At 40.8% G+C, this 19,142-nt stretch overlaps 2 protein-coding genes across 9 annotated transcripts; both read right to left on the bottom strand.

Annotated features, from left to right (window-relative positions):
- Nucleotides 1–1,316: 1,316 nt before the first annotated feature.
- On the bottom strand, nt 1,317–10,574 carry nfe2l1b (nfe2 like bZIP transcription factor 1b). Of its 8 annotated transcripts, none has more exons than XM_015029100.1 (6): nt 10,371–10,574; nt 7,246–8,038; nt 5,604–5,825; nt 4,860–4,949; nt 4,599–4,733; nt 1,317–4,173 (listed from the first exon to the last, which is right to left on the bottom strand). In XM_015029100.1, exons 2-6 carry the CDS (start codon nt 7,801–7,803, stop codon nt 2,812–2,814), a joined length of 2,367 nt encoding a protein of 788 aa, XP_014884586.1. In that variant the 5' UTR covers nt 7,804–8,038; nt 10,371–10,574; the 3' UTR covers nt 1,317–2,811. The 8 variants fall into 8 exon arrangements, with proteins under 8 accessions (XP_014884586.1, XP_014884588.1, XP_014884581.1 ...); XM_015029102.1 differs by having other exon boundaries at nt 4,860–4,910; XM_015029095.1 differs by having other exon boundaries at nt 4,599–4,757; nt 10,371–10,573.
- A 1,037-nt stretch (nt 10,575–11,611) lies between these two features.
- Nucleotides 11,612–17,867, bottom strand: cdk5rap3 (CDK5 regulatory subunit associated protein 3). Its single transcript, XM_015029094.1, has 14 exons — nt 17,701–17,867; nt 17,417–17,462; nt 16,491–16,622; nt 15,607–15,707; nt 15,455–15,503; nt 15,103–15,281; nt 14,863–14,999; nt 14,095–14,239; nt 13,783–13,893; nt 13,304–13,385; nt 13,131–13,219; nt 12,409–12,614; nt 11,920–12,091; nt 11,612–11,739 (listed from the first exon to the last, which is right to left on the bottom strand). Exons 1-14 carry the CDS (start codon nt 17,704–17,706, stop codon nt 11,674–11,676), a joined length of 1,521 nt encoding a protein of 506 aa, XP_014884580.1. The 5' UTR covers nt 17,707–17,867; the 3' UTR covers nt 11,612–11,673.
- Nucleotides 17,868–19,142: the final 1,275 nt, after the last annotated feature.

The following is a 19,142-nucleotide window of genomic DNA, read 5'->3' as shown; positions in this document are numbered from 1 at the left end:
ATAAATTGTTTAAACTGTTGTGGAACCTCCACAGAATAACGTCGACACCTGCCGATGTGTAAAAGCATCTTTCAGTCAAGCATGATTAGAACATGAGTCACAGGTGAAAATAAAAACACTTTATTAATCAATAAAAACAATTCTTGATTGCCAGCAAACATCCGAAAACTGGGAACTACAATCCAGACTCAAAGCAGAGAGTGCGACCGTTATGGAGACATTAGACAAACTACAGAAAAAAAAAAACGGGAAAATATTTACAGAACAAGACAGACAAAAAAAAAAAAAAAATAGAGAGAAAAAAAGTGCACTAAGTAGTAGCAGTACTTAATAGTTGGTGTTTCACTGGGTTACATTAGAGTGAATGTTAACCAGAGATTCATGCCTTAATATCACATTTAATGACAGACATTTCTCCTTTTGAACATATTTTTTTTAATTCGGACATCATCTCAGTGTTGCGAGTTCTGCTTAGCCTTTTGTAAATATTTTTTCCCCAACTGCTAGCCGCAGCGATAGGCCCACTTTTTTTTTTTTCTATTTTCACACAACACGCGCACCGACAGACTTCATTCAAACAGACGAGTAATAGCACTTCTACTTTGAGAACATACCCTCCCTCCATGTTCTCAAAATCCTTTTAAAGTGAAGATCAGGAGTTTTAAATGAAGGCATTCAAATTTCTAAGTGGCCTCAATACACACCGTCACATGTATCTTTTTACCTCACATCTCTTCTTAAAAAAAAAACAAAAAAAAAAAAAAAAACTCAAAACGCAGGATCTGTAGGACTAAAGTCAACTACCCGGCTTCACAGCAGTTAAATATTTGCTTCAAGTTCATTTCGGATGTGGAAAATCTGCAAATAAGTTAAAAATAAACGGGGCACAGCAAAACGATGTCAACCGAACCTGCTTTGTTTTAATGCTCAAAATGGGGCATCGAGGTGGGGAGAAAAAAATAAAAAAAATAACGATGACCGTCAAAATGTTTGTCAAGTCAAAATGTTCAAATTACCAATGAACTTCAGTGATTTATTTCAACTGTTTACTTCTGTGACTTTAGATGACTGCACCTTACAGCTAATGAAAACCTTCATGTTCAGTTTCTTCAAATTATTTGACTCAATTTGACCACTTCTCCTGACCCTAATGAAAACACTTGTGACATGGCTTCTGGTTCAGTCCTAGATATGTATATGTATGCGTGTGTGTGTGTGTGCGCGTGCGTGCGTGTGTGGTGGCTCTCCCACCGTTGACTACAACCTCGTGCTGCGTTAACTCTGTATGTTGCGCACCGTTTTCAATTTCAGTTTTTCCTTCCACTAAACTTTCTATCAATTATGCTTGAATACTTCACTGCTCCTTATTTAGATCATCAGCACAATCTAACCAATGGCCGTTGCCTATAACCAGATCCTGACATAAGACTTATGAATTGCAAAATGTAATTGTTCTTATAAAATATTCAAATTATTTAAGGTTCGGAATTTTTGTTTTCATTTGTTGTAAATCATAATCATCAAAACTAACAGTTAAAAGAAATAAATGGTTGAAATATCCCACTATGTATGTAGCAAATCTGTATAATTTATGATTGAAATTTAATTACTGAAGAAAATGTCCTTTTAAATTCCATTTTAATTGATGGAGCTGCGCCTATAAATGTAATCTGTCAGCCGAAGTCGGATGAAATGGTACAGTACAGCTTGATGTGAAAGGTTTTATCAACACAGACGGTAGGAGAGGGGAAAAAAAAAAGAGGCTAGACCTATAACCCTGCTTATTCTACACATTATAAACAGTTAATAAGAGCCTTCCTAAATGCAGCCCCTGTATTTAAACCTGCAGCGAGGGAAGAGCGACAGAAACGGCAAAATGCATACCAAAGCCAAGCCTTTTAAAAGACAAATTACAGTGCTATGTATAATTCATAAGGAACTTGATACATTTTGCAACGCGGTGCGCCTCGTCCCAGAAATATCTCTCGGCTCCTCCTGCAGGACCTCGTGGGGCCAGCTCTCCAACTCTCCGCCTCGGACTTCTCGTCCAAATCATCCGACTCCCGCACGTCAAACCCCGGCGTTTTTAAGGGCCTTCTACGTTTAGGTGCCACCCAGAAATCGACTCAAAAAAACTAGACCTTGCGGTACAAACCTACAGAGTAAGAGTGCAGCGTTTGAGCATTTTGGACTTGTACGGATTCAGGTGATCAGGTGCGCCCCTACAACCTTTGGTTAGTATAGGTGTTAATGGCATTCTAAGACAATGTACTTCCTTTAGCCTTTGGTTTCTCGTCTCACAACTTCAGGTGCTGATCTTTGCCTTAAGATCTACAACTTAAAAGCAATTCCTAAAAGTCTCCAGGGTGGGAGGTGAGCTGATAGTCCTTTGAACCCTTTAGATCCACAGGTATTCCCAACCATGCATGTTAGCTTAGCTCTCCCGACGTCGGTCCATTCTTCCACCCGACACGCCTCCATCCCTAGTGGTTTGGTGCAAAAGGAACGAGAGCAGCTATTTATTCTTCTAGTAGCTCAGCTTTTGTCCTTCAAATCCCTCCCCTTTTTCTGGTCTAAATAATGAAACGCCGCCGGTCCTCGAGCCAAGAGCTATTCCGCTTCAGAGTTGTTTCTAGGAAAAAACGCAGGAAGAGAATGAAAGAGGAGAAACTAACCCAGGGAGGAAGAGGAGTAAATGCCGTTTCTCTTCAACAGAATCTTCTTAAAGGAAAAAAAAGGCATCTCTCTTGCATCTTGCACAAATCGGACTGATTTAGCAAAGTGATAGAATAACCAGCAGTCTCTCTGCGCTCACTTCTTTTTGTCTTTCTGTTTTTTCTCGGGTTTTCTGCTCGGCTGCTGCGCGGCGGGCGCCCCGCCGCGGGGTGCGATCAGCACGCTGCCGTCGGCGCCGTACTGCAGGCAGTACTCGCTGGGGGGAAAGGGCCGGCCCTCCTCGTCCCGCAGCTGACTGAAAACCTCCTGGCACAGGCTCTGCATCTTCTGCTTCAGCTGCCGGATGGAGCGGATGAACTCCATCTTCTCCTTCAGCAGGCGGGCCTTGTCGCGCCGCAGGTCCTGCACGCCCTGCTCCAGGTTGATGATGGTCTCCAGCTTGCGCTTGCGGCAGTTCTGGGCGGCCATCTTGTTCTTGCCGCGCCGGCGGATGTCACGGATGAGGGCGAGCTGGGCCTCGCTCAGGTGGTGCTTGGCCAGCAGCTCGTTGAACTCCTCCACGGGGAGGTTGACGATCTTGTCGTTGGAGAAGGGGATCTTCATGGCGCGGGCGCGGCGCTCGTCGCGGCTCGAGTGCTTGTCGAGCAGGTCCTGGGAGGGCTGCAGCTTCTTGTCGCGGCTCGCCTTCTTCCCGGCCGACAGGAGGAGGTCCGGGCGCTCAGGGAAGCTGGAGGAAAGCGGCACGTTGTAGGTGTGGTTGTGGCTGATGCCGTCCAGCTGAGGGAGGCCGTTGAACTGGGAGAGGTCCTGGAAGCTCATGCGGCAGAGCTTGCTGTACTCGGGCTGGTAGCCGCCCACCGCGCCCTCCTCCGTCTCCACGGCGGCCGCCTCGGAGTCGGTGCTGTACCCCACGGCGCCCTCCTCGGAGAAGTTGGCGGAGGTGGAGGACGAAGAGGCTGCCGAGGAGCAGGAGGTCTCAGAGCTGCTCGGCGAGGCCGGACTGCGGCTGGAGTCCAGCGAGAGGCCGGAGTCCGAGTCGAGCTCTTCCTCCAGCTGGGACGCCTGAGCCTGGCTGAAGCCCTCCTCCATGGCCAGGTCCAGCAGGCTGATTTCGTCCAGCATGGACTCCTCCAGGAGGGTGGTGAAGGGGTCCGGCAGGCTCGGCGCGGAAGTGACGTTGCTGCTGGAGCTGTTGATGGGCGGCAGGAAGACCCCCGTCAGGTTGGTCGCTCCGAACGTAGAGTTGATGTTGGTGGAGTTGCCAGAGGAGAGCCTGAGCATGCCGGTCCGAGGCGCCACGCCGACCGAGTCCAGCTGGGGGCTGAAGATCTGCGGGAAGTCCTGGCTGCAGCTGGGCAGGGAGGCCTGGTGGAGGCTGACGTCCTGGTTGATGGGCGTGGCACGCTCAGAGAGCCCGAAGGTCCCGGCAGCGGTCGGCTCCGCCGTGCCGCTGCTGGCGTTCCCGCTGTTGGAGGCGCTGTTGTTCACGTCCATCGCCTTCGGACAGAAACAACAGAAAAGTGATTTTCTGATTTTCTCAGCTAAATAATGAATTTTTAACAAATGACTGAAATGTACAAAATCTTCAGATTTTTGTGAAAAAGTGATCAATTATAAGACACTTTTTTTTTTGTTTTTTTTTGCGTCGATTGTTTTTGTTTTTTAGTCTAAGCTCGACGACAACAACAGAAAGTCGCTCTTGCCGACTTTCTTTCGAGCGGAGTTACATCGGGTTGTAATGTATACAACCCGATGTATAGGCAAAATGTGTAGTGTATTTTTTTTATTTTTTATTTCTAGTAATAAAAAGCTAGACTCGTCTCCAATCAACCTGTCATTACAGCGTTGATTTTTTTTTTTTTTAATTTAAAATCAAAGACACTAAATCTCATTAATCCTAAAAACAGCCAAACGCAGCCTACTTGCAGCTCCATGATGGCCATGATGTCCTGCCACTGCTGCTCCAGGTCCAACTGCGGCTCTGCTGGGGGCATCTGTGGAGCCAGAGCGAGGCCCTGGGAGGTGGAGGGAACTTCCTCATTGGAAATGGACGCTTCCTGGTTACCGACCGGGACAGGAAACTAATCAAAGCATGCATAGACGGTAATAGAGAAAAATACGTTTGACGTTACAAGGGAGCGTTTCACAGAACTTAAATTCAGCTGCAGACGTTGCGTCGTTACCTCGGCTTCTTCTCCGAAAGGGAACGTGGCCTCCAACAGCCTCAAGCACTCCTGCAGTGACAGTGAAGTCTGTGAGCCAAGAACTGGCGGCTAACAACAATAAAACACAGACAGGTGTGCTACATTAGTGCTTCTGCACTTTTACGTAAAAAAAAAAAAAAAAAAGCGTCTCTCTCATAACTGCCCCTTTTGGAAAGAAAAGAAGCAAATTACAAATTATTCAAAATGAACCCTGTTATCCATTTTGTTGTAAAAAATTTTTTTTTTATCCTCTGATCTTTGGTATTTTTACTCCAGTTCATCATGCTGTGGGAATCTCACACTAAGCCCAGCCTAATTTTAGCAACATTCATGCCAAACAGTTGTTGGAGGGGGCGTGTCACTTTTAAAACGCTTGACCCCGCAAACAACATCAACTTTGGTCCAAATGCAGATTGGTTTTTCACAACCAGAGAGCAAGTGTAGAATCACGTTAGGTAGTTGTAACGTGACAAAATATGACTGGGAGTATCAAACCTTCTGCAATATCTGGTACGGAACTCCACCAAATATTCAGAAACGAACGCCAGTTGTCAGAAACTAAAGATTTAGAAAAAAAAGAAAAAGAAAAGAAAAACAATAAATATTGCAAGAACTTCTTTAAAGACGGTTCCACATTTACTAAAAACTCACACTCAACCGACAAATAAATATCCTATCCATCAATGCTTGACTCGTTTTTTTTTTTGTCGTGTCTTAACGTACCTGCTCAGGAATGCTCTCTCCGGTCTCTCCGTCCACCGGCTGGGACCCCTGTAAGTTTATCCCATTTCTCCAGCTCTCTTGTTCATCGTTGGCATCTTTGCTGTCCTGTGGGCTGGGCTTCTCCTCCTCCGTGTCCTTCTGACGGTTGCTGTAGCTGAACACTTCCCTTCCTGCTCCAAGGTCGATGTCCTGTCGCCATAGGATGTCAATCAAGTCAATGTCCTAAAACAGAAACAAAGAAAACTCTTAAAAACTGTTCTGCGCACCAGTGAAACTATGATCAGAAGATTTGAACAGTTTTTGGTTGTGTCACTGTTTTCGTTATTAGATCAAGCTGTAAATGACCTACTTTTCCATATTTTATTTTATTTATTTTTTTTTTTCAAATAAAATGTGTTTTTCAGTGCTGACGAGTTCTTCAAAGGGCAGGTCACGTAACACGAATCAGATGGTTCAACCATGATATAAACATTTTAGCACGGTGGTTATTCTTGTGATCCAGCAAAAGAATAAACAGAAATCTTCAGCTATGTGTAACATGAATGTTTTACTGTATCGCTGTGTTTGAATGGGGAACAAAAACAATGAAGCACAGTGAGACAAGTAAATAAAAAAAAGCTGGAAATTTAAAGATCTAGAGCTAAATTAACTGGACTGAATGCTAAAGTTGCCCCGTAAGGATGGAAACGTCACCAACAGCTGAATGCGACTCCACTGGTTTGACTTGAAATAGATTAAAAAAAAAAATAAATAAATAATAAGAAAAAAAAAAACAGCCAGGAAATGTGGAAGGTAGAGAAAAAACTGATGTTAAATATCAGTTTATATTTTTAGGTTGTTTTTGTAAATCACAAAAGATGCAACATTTTATAAACCAAAACTGACAAAAATAAACAATCATGCTACTTTATAAGTTTTTAAAATCCATATCATCCTGTACTTACAGGCACAACTCAAAAGCTAATATATAAAAATGGTTGTTTTAGGTCATCAATCAATATCAATACCAAATGATCTGTTTCAACATGTCTTATTTGTCTCAAATTTTATGGTTGTCTCTCGCAGTGAATGAAAACCCAAAATTGTGTTTCTCAAAAAATGTGTTTATTACATCACCAAAATCACGGGGAAGAGCATTGAACTGAATACGGTCCAGCCGACTGTCATTGACACGATTCACAAAGAAGAGTTGGCTACAAGTACATAAATGGAAAATGTAGTGGAAGGAGGACATGCAGTGAGTGGGAAATGACAGACAAAAATCCAGACAATTTGGAAATCAAAGGGAGAAGGGAGAGCCACAGAATGCTGACTGACGTCCAGTGGGATATTTCTGCAGCCGGTCAGGATCTGGGGTGTCCTCTGCTGTGTTGGTCCACTGCGTTACTACATCTCATTAGGCCTACATTTTCATTTCCACACCGTTAAATTTTATTGCGCTTACATAAAATTTTCATGCTCTTGGAAACTGAATTTTGGGTTTTTGTTGACTTTTGACCATAATTGTTACTGTGTCAATTGAATGCAACAATTTAACTTGAATGCCTCACAAGACAGCACAAATATCTCTAAATTAAAAAAAGAAACAAACAAAAATATCCTCTTGAGTCTAACCATAAAACCCGTAACCATGGCGTCGTACCTCTTTGGTGAGGTCGTCATTTCCGCCTCTGCTGCCCTGCTCCTGGTTTCCGTCTGGGGCCACGGCTCCCAGGCTGCTGTCCGCTGCGTTCAGGTCGTACGTGGATTCAGGTGCTCCGCCGCCTCCCCTCATGGCCGGGGTAGCGTCGATGTTGTTAATGTCCTCTAGGCCGGCCCCATTGTCCAGGGTTATGCCGGGGCTGGACTGACCGCCTGCGGACACCACCGTCTCAGAGTCACGATGCACTAGCCAGGTGTTGAGCTCGGTACTGGGCACGGACAGGCGATCCAGCTGGCGCACCTCGTTCAGCAGCCGCCGGGTCGTGAAGAACTGGTCCAGGTCCACACTCTTTGGATGGATCCCATAGCCGTCCAGCGTGTTGCGCAGGTTGTGGAACTGGGTCTGTGTGTAGGCTGAGCTGGGCCCCAGGATGATCTCTCTTAACGGGGGCAACTGATTGCTTAGATACGTGTCGACGTCCACCCGCACCCCAATGAGACTCAGAAGGATGGTGAACTGAATCAGGCCCTCTGTGAAGTACTTTTTCAGGTAAAGCATTTCTTTACAAAGGAACAAAAAAATGAAAGTAAAAAAGTAAAACAAAAACGGGGGCGACCACTTGTAATCAATAACTCTCTGCTAAAACTAAGGGATGAAAACTGATACAAGAACATAGAAGTGGTTAAGGAAGGCAAAAGCGTCTTTGAGAGTTAATTTAAAAAGGGCTCAGGTTCCAAGATAAGGTTTCCACTTCTCAGAAGAGTTTCTTCAAAGAGTTATCATCTCCCCATTCCTGCCAAATAGAAGAAATTACATTTTATAGAATTTCTGCAAAATTACCCATGTAACTTAAATTTGCATAAATTTAAATAAACAACAACAAAAGAAAAAAAAACAAAGGTTAACTTAGAAAAATTATATACAACTTTAGTGAACATAAGGTTTTCATTTCATCACCCATTCAAATTACAAAAAGGTCGTCTATGAGGCCGAAACTCGACGGTTTCAGAGGGAAGGTTGAAGGTCTGAGAGGTTTGGTTTAGTCAAAGCATAAAATTCTTCAGTCAGAACTACCCCAAAATGAATAAATCAAAGCCACTCAAGCAATTCTCCTTTAATAAGGTGGAGCAATAAATGAACAAACAATTCTAAGACAAAAAATAAATATGAATTATAATCTAACATGTACAACATAGGACTTTTTAAAGGCAGGGTGTCACTTATCAACATGTCTGCAGCTGCTGTTTGTGCTTCAGTCACCCAGCTGGTGATCACTGAACAGGCTTAAAAAACAACTTTGTATTTGCTATTTGAATTTTCAAGAATTTTGGATAATAACCTGAAGGAGTCATATCGAGAATACCATTTCATTACGTTTTATTCCTTTAAGCAACATTTTCAGGGCACAGTGTTCTTTCTGCATGAAAGAAAACTGATTTCCAATGTTTAAATTTTGTCTTCATTAGTGAAATTAAAATGTAAATATATCACACCGTCCTTACTTTCTTGGTGGCAAATACTGGATTCACTTAAAAAAAGTGATTGGTCCTTCATATAAAAGTGTTTTTGCTGATTGTTTCCTTTTGCTAATCAGTGACATTAGTTGAGTTACAGACACTAAAGTCATGTAATGTGGCTGATGGTTTGCTCAAACTAAAACTAAAAGCCTTGTAGTTTTGTCACAGCGTAAAACAATTATAGCATTCCAGACCTACTGCAATCAAGTTAAAGGCGAAAAAATGCAAGGACAACAATATGGAAGGAGTAAAGGGTGAATTAACACACAAATTTGACAGATGAATTTAATGCCACTCTTATTATAGAAAATCTAGACTAAGAATTTTAAGGAGGAATATTTATGCCAAAAATCAACTGATTTGCTGTAGAAAAAAGTAATTTCAAAAATAACTAACATGTCAATATTTAGGCATCGTGGTACTCTGTAAAAATACACTCAAATTTTTCTATTGTGAAAACGCCAATATTAAGAAATTAAAGCATTTCTCAATACCATAAAACAAACCATTGTAGGAGCAAAAAAATGAACAGCAATTTAAGACATAACTAAGTAATTTAAGAGGTGTGCTGAAAAAATCTAGACATATTAAATACTTTTTAAGGCCTAAATTGTAGATCTATACGTTGTAAGAGTTGTTAACGTTTTAATTCCTTGTTGCATCAGTCCACACACTCCAATCACTCAGCTTTCAAACACTTAAGACATCTTACCTACCCACACTTGCATTAAACACATTATAGGAGAAGAAAGAAAGAGCAGGACTTGCTAACCACTTCATCCTAATAGAACAGGAGGACTGATGTCGGATCGCACCACGCTGTTGATCTTCATTTTAAGACATTCGGCAGAGAAGATAAGATGAACACAGAGATTCAGGCTTCACCCCACCCTTGACAGGACAACTACTTCTTCTGGCTGCTGCTGAAGGTGAACGAGGGAGTCCAGATAGCTAGCTCGACTGGCTCTGACACCCACCAACGGCGACGCTGGGTGGCCGGCGGGGTCCCTCCCTCCTCCTCCAGCACAGCTGCGCCTATCTTTGTCCTTCCAGCTGGTGGCTACCCACTAATTCACGACCAGCCACCGCTAACACACGTCTATAACCTCCTTCTGACGCTACATAAAGTAACTGTTTTAAAACCTTTCGCTGCTTTACTTCAATTTCTCTTTCGACAGAAAGCGGCAGGTGCCTCTGCTAATATTTACTTTCTCCCTAGCTAGTGTCAAACAATCTCCCTAGCAACAAGTGGGGAAAATATGAGTGACATGACAGTTCAGCCATTCAACGACCTCAACTACTATGATGTAACATGACTCCAGCGAGTCCAGACCAATAAGAATACGTTGTAGGCGGGGTTTAGTGAATGACGCGACAGTGATACGGGAAGTCAAAAATTACACAGCGTTAGCCTTATGAGCTAGTTTACAGCAAACTAATTTAAGTAATTTTAAAATGAATTGATATTGAAAACAAATTACACCCGGCTTCTGATACACAAATACTATTATAATTATGTGTCGCTTCGTTATGTTGTGTCGTTAAACAATGAAGCCCATGAATCGGTCAACGTGATAATTCGTTAAAACCGTTAAATTGTATACTTACGCATGAAGATTTTGTAACCGTGTCTTCATGCCCACATGTCGACTAACACACCAGATCAGTGATTTAATCCGCTAGTCACTACAAGTTCCACTGAGTTACTATCCTTACTGAATGGCCCACCATGACTTGCAAAATCACTTGCTACCGCTGCTAGCCTAGCCCAAAACACGCGTACACACGGAGCATGCGTAGAACATTCTAGTGGTAAGCTTTCATCAGCTGACGGAAAATCCCCTCCGCCCCCAGTGTTATCAAAGTCTGGTTTAGTTTATATAAGAACTATTAAACAACTAAGTATAACCTCGTTTGTGTAACTATGATATCATAATATAGTATTTAAAAATATTAAACCAGGAAAAAATAAAAAATGTTCAAGGATTTTTTTAAGCGTCCACTCGTGGTCAACATGCATTTGTATTAAGAAAAAAAAAAACCTTTTACAAAGCAATAATGTACCGAGTGAAAGTGAAAGCTACAAAACAATTTAAATTGGCACCACAGAAATCAATCTCAATAATCATAACATTTTCAGTAAACGTTCAAATTTGCTGTGGATGTTTGCTGTATCACTCATAAGTAGTTGATACAGTAAACATAGTTAATATGCATCAACTAGTTCATATTTCCAATGTTTATTCCAATTAATTTAGAGGAATATGGCTTACTGTTGATGTAAAACCTCAAATCCATTCATTGTTTGCACTTGCAGGGTCAGGGTATTCCCGCAGTCCTTTGGGTGATAACTAGATTGTCCTGGATAGAGCTCCAGGCTATTCAAATGCTTAAGGGAATATCAGAGACCAAGTAACCTAACAGGCACATGACAGTACCATGGCAGGAAGCTGGAGGCCCTGAAGGGAACTCATGAATGCATGGAGAGAACATGCAAAAATGCAAAAAGATCCAAAGCCAGAATATTAGCCCGACTGTCTTCATCATGGGAACATGAGTGTGTATAGGGTAGGCCATTAGTGAAATTAGTGAAAGAAAACAAACTTTTGTAAGATATTTATTTACTAAGATGTGCCCATTCATCCCTGCTTTAACTGAGATTACCGTAGCTGTTGTCTGTAACACCACATGATATCACACTGCATCTATGTTGCTCTACTGCTTCCACTGAAAGTCCTGGTTACAATAACAGCAAAAAAACAACAACAAAAAAACTATAGTCATGTGTTTATTTATTTAAGCAATGCTTTAATTGTTTTGACAATTTACAAAATACAAAACCACAGAAGTTTAAGTTAAATATTGTTTATTCCTCTTAGCAGATCAGAACATAATACATCTGCAGGGTTCACTAAATATTCACCCCCATAAGGTTGACTGGTCTGTTGTTGTATCTCTTTGAAATGTCGGCTTCAATCTGCAGAAACAAAACAACCAACAGATTACAGAGAAGCTTGAAGGCGTCTTCATTTTACTGCAGTTTACCGTTTATCTCGTTCGTTTACTTGAACGAGGATCTGTGACTTTCTGTGGCCTCCCCCCTGGGAAAGCACCAACACCCTGTGAGCATAAATAAAAGGGGAAAGTAATCTCATACCAGTTTCTGGAGTTCCCGGGTGCGTCCTGCCAGCAGGTCAACACAAGGCTCCAGTCTGGACTGCTCCTGAAGCGCTTCCTCTCTCCGCTCAACCATGGTGGCAGCTTTCAGCACCAGGATGTCTGCCTGCTTCAGCTTCTGCCTCAGCATTTCTGACACACGTTCAACATACCTGAACGCGTTTAACAAAAAGCACAAGGAAATAAAGGTTATGAACCAGAGATACAGCGTGAGCTTTCGTTTCAGTTACAGTTTTCACAACTGTCACAATTTGCAGCTGTTGACATTACTTTTAGCTGACTTCATTTTAGTTTAGCCATACCAGCAGCCCAAGTGAAATCATGTTAAAAGAAGACTGTAAGACAGCTTCAATCAGCCAGAGCTCAAATGTAGGCAAACCTCACTTGGTTGGCTCTATTCAGTTATCTGGAACCCCCCCCCAAAAAACCAAAAAAAACCCAAAACCCTATTTGATGTTGATCATCGTACCTCGGTGAGGCCTGGATCATGAACAGGTGCTGCATGCGGAGCGAGGTGAGCCGGCCCAGAAGCTCTTGCACCTGGGACAGCAGTTCTCGGACGTGTTCTCGGGTTTGTCTCTGGATGATAGAAGGAGCCAGCTGAAACTGACTCATGGCCACCATGTCGCCCTCCTCCGCCATCTCGGTGACCCGCTGGGTGAGGAACGCCTCGAGCTGCAGCAGCACACAAAACCAGAGCGAAACATAGTAAAATACTAAAATAAAAAGAATCATCAGGGAGAAAACGCTGATGATTCACCTTGAGATTAGACTAGGGCACTGCAAACATATCCTTACGCCTTGAACTTTTTCTAAATACTTTTCACATTTGAACCAAAATACGACATAAGACATTAGGATCTTACGTCGTCGACCCACTTAGAACAAGTGCTATGCACCATTGTGGAATAAAGACAATCAGTTGAAAGAAGAGCATAATTTTGAAATCAATTAAAATGATTGTTTTAACTTTTTTATATTTGACAAATAAAAATTTGGAAAGTGTGAAAATCTAAACTCAGCCAAAGTCGACCATTAAAATACCTTCCTAGAAGCTGAAGAATCACTGATTAAAAACACATTTAAAGACGACACTGAAGACCGGCTGTTTGGATTTAAAACATGAAAAACTGACATTTTCAGCGAGCTCATTAGTTTGATTTAGCTGTGGACGACAGAATACTGTTTTACCTCCATGAGCTCATCAATGAACTGGCTGCGTGACTGGGAGTTTTCCAGTATGCTCAGAGCATCGTCACCCCGCGCCACGCCCTCGGGACCTGAAGGAAAACACATTTTGTTTTCTGGTTCCTGCAACTTATTTCCTGCGTTTCATCGAGGTCGTCATTTAAGAACAAACTTACAGTCCGTGCCTGTATCGACAATTTCTATTTCAAGTGCGGCTGGTTCTCTGTCACCCCAGTCGATGCCGCCTGCACCGCTTTTCTGATGAAGCAGACCAGAACAGTCACTGACGTGTTCATGTGTAGCGAAAAGCTTAATCTGTCTTCATTAACAGCCAAACAACTGGGATCTCTTTCATTTCTAAAGAAAGATAATGAAATGTTCTTTTTTCTACAAAGCTTAGCAGCACGACTGACAATAGTTCTGGTACTCATAAAAATAACAAACTCCTTCACATGGTACTGATTCTTCCCATCAGTAACAAAAAATCTGTCACAGTGAGATCAAGCTGCGGCAATAAAGAATGAATTAGTGTTTTTCATGTATTTTTACAAAGTGTGGACAGTTCTGTTATTGTACACATGATGACTCAGCGCAGCCTGCAGAGTAATCATGTGCTAAACCTAAAAATCACTCAGCTTATGCTTGTTTGTCTAACCTCAGATGTCGGCTCCAGAGAGATTCCCCAATCGATTCCTTCCTCCACTGTGACGCCAGCGGTCACGCCCAGATCATCTGATGGTTTACTACCAAAATCTCCCCAATCAATCTGAAGCAGTTATTAATGTAATAGGTTAATGACGGGACGTTACAATATAAACGTGGAAAAGTAACGTTTTAACTTCGTTTGGACCAGAAAGAAAAAAATTCACTCAACCATGACAAGAGAAAATTAAAAATTCCCTAAGACAAAAACAGCTAAACAGATAAAACACACATGACTCTGTAAAATGATATCGATGAAACCAACCGTGTCCTCTGTCGCTGCATCGGGAGGGGCTTCCTCCACCGCCGGCCGTTCAACAAGGCTGGGGACTTTCCCCGTCCTCCACTCGTAAAACGTCACGTTCCCCGATTTCTGGCAGAACGTCAGCATGGGCAGGACCGGTTCGGACCTTCGAGCAACAACATGCAAGCTCATAAATCCAAAGCTAAAAAGCATCACTTAGATCTATAATGGAAAGCTTGGTGGTGTAGTCAAAGTGTCAAGAGTTTCCCACAGAGGGTCCAGTGTATTCAACGATTAAATTAAGACGAGCAGGACACAGGGAACCTTTTTAAACATTTGGAACAAAGCTTAGGAATTATTATATTTATCAAGTGTGTAAACATCTGTGCTCAATGTGCTCATGGATTGTGCCGTGCAAAAGTTTTTAGCCGCCCAACATTTCTTTTAGAATTTAGCTTTTAAAAATTCATCAGCAAGACTTTCTCGTCTTTATCGCAAACTTGATCTCCCAGATACTCAAGGTTTATTGAACAGAACATTTGGGAGAAAATAAAAGGAATCGGAAGGAGGGTCAAGAATACAAGAGTGAAACAGCAAGCAGAATATCCAAAGACAAACTCTGACAATCTTCAGAAAACCTGAATAATTATTGATCAAGGCTATTTTATAGGTAGTCTGGAAAGAAGAAGAAGAAGAAGAAAAAAAAGCTCCTCAAAATCCCGAAGAGATGACTCAAGATTTTTGCACAAAGCGAGTTGTAAACTGATTGCATCTCGATGATATACCCACCAGTCACACACAAAATTTGTGAATGCAGCATAAAGCTGGATTTGCTCCTCTAACTTTGCTGCATCCCTCCCCACCTCCTCCAGGACTGCAGGCAAGTCTTTCACTAGAGCCTGAAGCTCTCGCTGAACATTTTCCCCCTGACAGAAAAGACACATAAAAAAAAAAAAATGTGTACCATAATAATTACAAGACTTGTTAGCACTGAATTAATATATGAACATTGTTCATCCTTGCACTCACAGTGATGCCATACTGCTTGCAGGCAGCATAGTAGCGTTCCCTCAGTTCGGCTGCTGAGCTCTGGCACTCCACCTCCCGCCTGCTGAGCTCCTGCTGCAGCTGCTTAGCTTTGGCGATCTGCTTCCGCAGAGCCGGCCCTTCGTAGCTCACGTTTCGGATCAGCAAACTGGCCACCTCCGCTGGAACACGCGGCACAGGTTTTAGAAATCAGCAAAGCTACCGATGCATCTTTAAAGCTTTTTCATCTCCATGCAGCTCGACATGTGCGCTTAAAAAAACTGTCTGCCGGTTTCAAACTAAGCAAACCTTCTGCACTAAAGACAAGAGATTTTATTTTTTGAAATGCACTCACCTAAATAAACATTATCTGCTTCATAGAGCGACACAATCTCCTGCCAGTCCTGTAAGCCAAACAGACCAAAGTTTTAATTTTTTAAGACAAATAAATATCACTATGCAATAAAGCAAAGGTTTGACAGCAGCAGGTCGTTTGAGTCGTTTTACCTTCATTCTCTGAGAAGAATATCTGCCAAAGATGTTCTTTGATGAAGCCTCAGTTCCCTTTAGTATCTCCACTATTCTCAAACAGTGAAAGTAGTGGATGTCTGTTTGTGGAAACACATAAAAAAAAAGCAACAGGGATTTATTAGGGATGTACAAAAACAGGCAAACAGATAGCTTTCATGCTTTATGGTAGGAGCTCTTGAATCTACGCCTTCTGTTTGAGTGTTTAAAGGGCAAATACCACAATTTAGAGTCATAAAATCTTTGAATATTGAAATTATGAGATATTGTAAAAATCATAATCTGCCTTTCCAGATTTTTCAAAGACAATAACAAATGTGAATATCTCCTTGGACAACATAAGCTTATGTAACCACACCTCTCATGAAGCGAACACCACATATGGATGACGTGTTGTGAGAAAACTACAGAGGGAGCTATTGAGTTTGAGTGTTGTGACAGACAGTACTTTTTGAAGTTACAATAGCGTCATGCAAAAGATTCATTGATTATACAGAGAAAAATAAGACTTGTAAAATTACAGCATGACTTCCTAACACAAAGTAGATCAATATGATGATGGTTTTTGAGAAGAATGTGCTGAGGGAAAAAAAAAAAAAAAATCTGGTTAGAACTGCAGCAGAATCTCTACCGTAACTCTAACAAAAACAAAATTAGTTTTTGTTAAAAGCAGTTATTCTTAGCTTCCTCAAGCAAAGAAATGCTTCTTTTTTTACTCAACTTCCTCCTCCTCACTTCCTAAATTACAATATAAATCTGGCACTGTAATTTTTTTGTCTGAAAGAAAGTTTCTTTACAGCAACTGCATGTCGTTGGTGACAGAGGGAAAAGTGAAAGTCTGGAGGCATCCATAAGAAACCTACGGGATCCAGAGAGAAGCTGCTTGATCTCCTCGTTTTCGGGCATGTCCTGAATGGCAGCGTTGATCTTTTCTCTGATTGTTTTCACCGTACTCTGCCACTTTATGTTGCAGTGACGCCGATCCACAAGCCAGTCTGAAAACACAAATATTTCAAATTATTTATGTCAAAGAATCTAGCGTCATACTAGTCACATACAGAAGTTATAGTTAAACGGCATATTTACTGCTGGATTTATTCCTGCAACAAAATACACAAAATACACATAAACCAGCACTTGTTGACAGTCTTTGCATTCAAACCTTCAGACTTTTTAAAAAATATTTCAAAGTTGGTTTGAAGGGGAAAAAAATAAACTTTGAAAACATTTTGAGTCTTTAAAGTGACTTGTTTTCAGTTCAGTCCTGGGGCAACATTGTATTGTTTGAGGTATAAACTCTAATAAAAAACTAGTAATGAGAAAGAACTTGTCATGAGAAAGCAACAATCAACTTTGAGTGATGAAGTTTGCAAACTTCAAAAACTGGTGGAATGGTTGAGTTTAGTACTTTCGGATGGATGGACAGATTGAGATGGACAGATAGGTGACTGATGAAATCAATGGCTTTCTGCACATACAGATGCATGAATAATTACAATTATAATACAAAGGGATAGGGAATACAGCATGGAAATTTGGTCTTTTCAAACTTATTTAGACCTAGAGAATTCTAATTTTTTTCTTTACTGAAAAGGAATTATTTGAACTACAAACACAAACCTTCAGGTTCTGGACTGAAATTAGACGAAAAAGCAGCCAAATTAAAAAAAAAAGGTCAGGAGTTAAGAAAGTCTCATAAAGTACATGGCGTACACTTTAAAAGATCGGAAAGTATGAAGAAAATAATAATAAATGACTTCCACAGAGTGCTGTCCGTGGGATGTCTCACCTAACAGCTTGCTGGTCTGTATGTCGATGGGGAGATTTTGGATATTCTGGTGGAAAGAAAAAAAACAACAACCAAATCGTCAGCACTTTTTACCTTTTCATTGTTATCTCTGCAGCAGGACTGATAAGCAAAATGTAAAGAACAATGTAGCATAAATCATCAGGAAAAGGTTAGATTCTTTCAGTTAATCCCTGGACTTTGGATTTATTATAACTAGCTGTCGTGTTAGCTAACAGGCTACTATTAAGAGTCGACTCTGAGAAAGTGCTTTTTTTTAAACTCACCTCCATTGTTTCTCCGATTGTTCAAAACGAAAACTCTTCTAGAATGTCACTATTTCATGCTGTTTAAACATTAATATCTGGAATTTTTACGAAACTCAACAGGATTTCAGTGTTGATATGACACGTTAGGAGAAGCTTCACCAATCAGAGACGGCGACGTTTGTTAGCTGTCAAAAATTAACCAATGATGTTGAAGTATACTGACGGCCGCAGCTGATAGGTGGATATATTGAAACCGCTTGACCGCAATACTTAAAACCTAGCACTAGATGGAGACAAATATCTGTTTAATATTCTTTAAAAAAACATTTTATATTAAAATTAATCAGCTGCTTTGTTAGTCTAAATGTTTCAGGTGATGTAGAAGCCTAATTCTGTTACTTTGAGGAAAATGTGTTTGTTTGTTTGTATCTCATATATTATGACTTAGTTATCTCAATTATGAGACAAGTTAATTTTACATCAGAGTGGCAGATATAGGCTTCCATTGGCTTTCACTAATGCTTAAATTTAAATGACGTGAAGGTCAGGTATTTTTTAAAGTTTTAAAATTGTACATCATCATGTGTACACAAGCCACTTCATAGAAAAAATTGAAAATAAAAGCCCCAAGCAAAAAGAAACCCCCAAAAACTAACAAACTAAAACTTTGGTAACACTTTATTTGAAGGGGGTTGAATAAGACTGTCATAAACATGACATAACACCTGTCATGAACATGAATAAGCCTTCATGAATATTTATGACTGTTGTCATAAAGTGTCATTCGGTAAATTATGACACTTTTAATACAAAGTTGACATTATTCAAAATGTCTTTGTTATGACAACTTGACATTAACCAATAAATCATTACTGTTTAAACTTTACCTTTAATAACATAAAGTTACCTATTTTTTAAAGTGCAATCAGTAATACTTTTCTAACAAATTTATATCAGTAATGATTTCTTGGTTAATGTCAAGTTGTCATAACAAAGACATTTTGAATAATGTCAACTTTGTATTAAAAGTGTCATAATTTACCGAATGACGCTTTATGACAACAGTCATAAATATTCATGAAGGCTTATTCATGTTTATGACAGGAGTTATGTCATGTTTATGACAGTGTCATGTCAGTCTTATTCAACCCCCTTCAAATAAAGTGTTACCAAAACTTTTAATAACTTAAATGTAGAAGTTACATTTCACTGCTACATGGACAGAAAATCAGTGGTAGATTGTTTTATACACATTAGCTGCATTTTATTTTATTTTTTTTCTGGAAAGAATGGTTTATTAAATAGCCTGGCACAGTTGTGATTACTGCCAAACCTGTAGAATCGAGAAATTGATTCAGAACTTATAGCAACTTAAAGTTGGCTAAAATATTTTTAAAAGCATGCACAATTTGGCCCTGCAATTCAAGAAAAATAGATTAGAAGCAAAGTCACTGACAGAC

Source organism: Poecilia latipinna, unplaced genomic scaffold (assembly GCF_001443285.1).
Source record: "Poecilia latipinna isolate Pla-1442-1.1 unplaced genomic scaffold, P_latipinna-1.0 Scaffold144, whole genome shotgun sequence".
NCBI lineage: Eukaryota > Metazoa > Chordata > Actinopteri > Cyprinodontiformes > Poeciliidae > Poecilia > Poecilia latipinna.
Note: the sequence above shows the minus strand (reverse complement) of the source record. Positions and strands in the feature narration are given on the sequence as shown.

Coding starts and splice junctions, on each gene's coding strand:
- nfe2l1b (XM_015029095.1), bottom strand. CDS start 7,803: ATGCTTTACCTGAAAAAGTACTTCACAGAGGGCCTGATTCAGTTCACC. Junction 4,950..5,603: donor GAGAGAGCATTCCTGAGCAG/GTACGTTAAGAC, acceptor TATTGTTGTTAG/CCGCCAGTTCTTGGCTCACA. Junction 4,758..4,859: donor CTTTCGGAGAAGAAGCCGAG/GTAACGACGCAA, acceptor TGCTTTGATTAG/TTTCCTGTCCCGGTCGGTAA.
- cdk5rap3 (XM_015029094.1), bottom strand. Junction 15,282..15,454: donor AGCAGATAATGTTTATTTAG/GTGAGTGCATTT, acceptor CGCGTGTTCCAG/CGGAGGTGGCCAGTTTGCTG. Junction 15,000..15,102: donor GCAAGCAGTATGGCATCACT/GTGAGTGCAAGG, acceptor CTTTTCTGTCAG/GGGGAAAATGTTCAGCGAGA.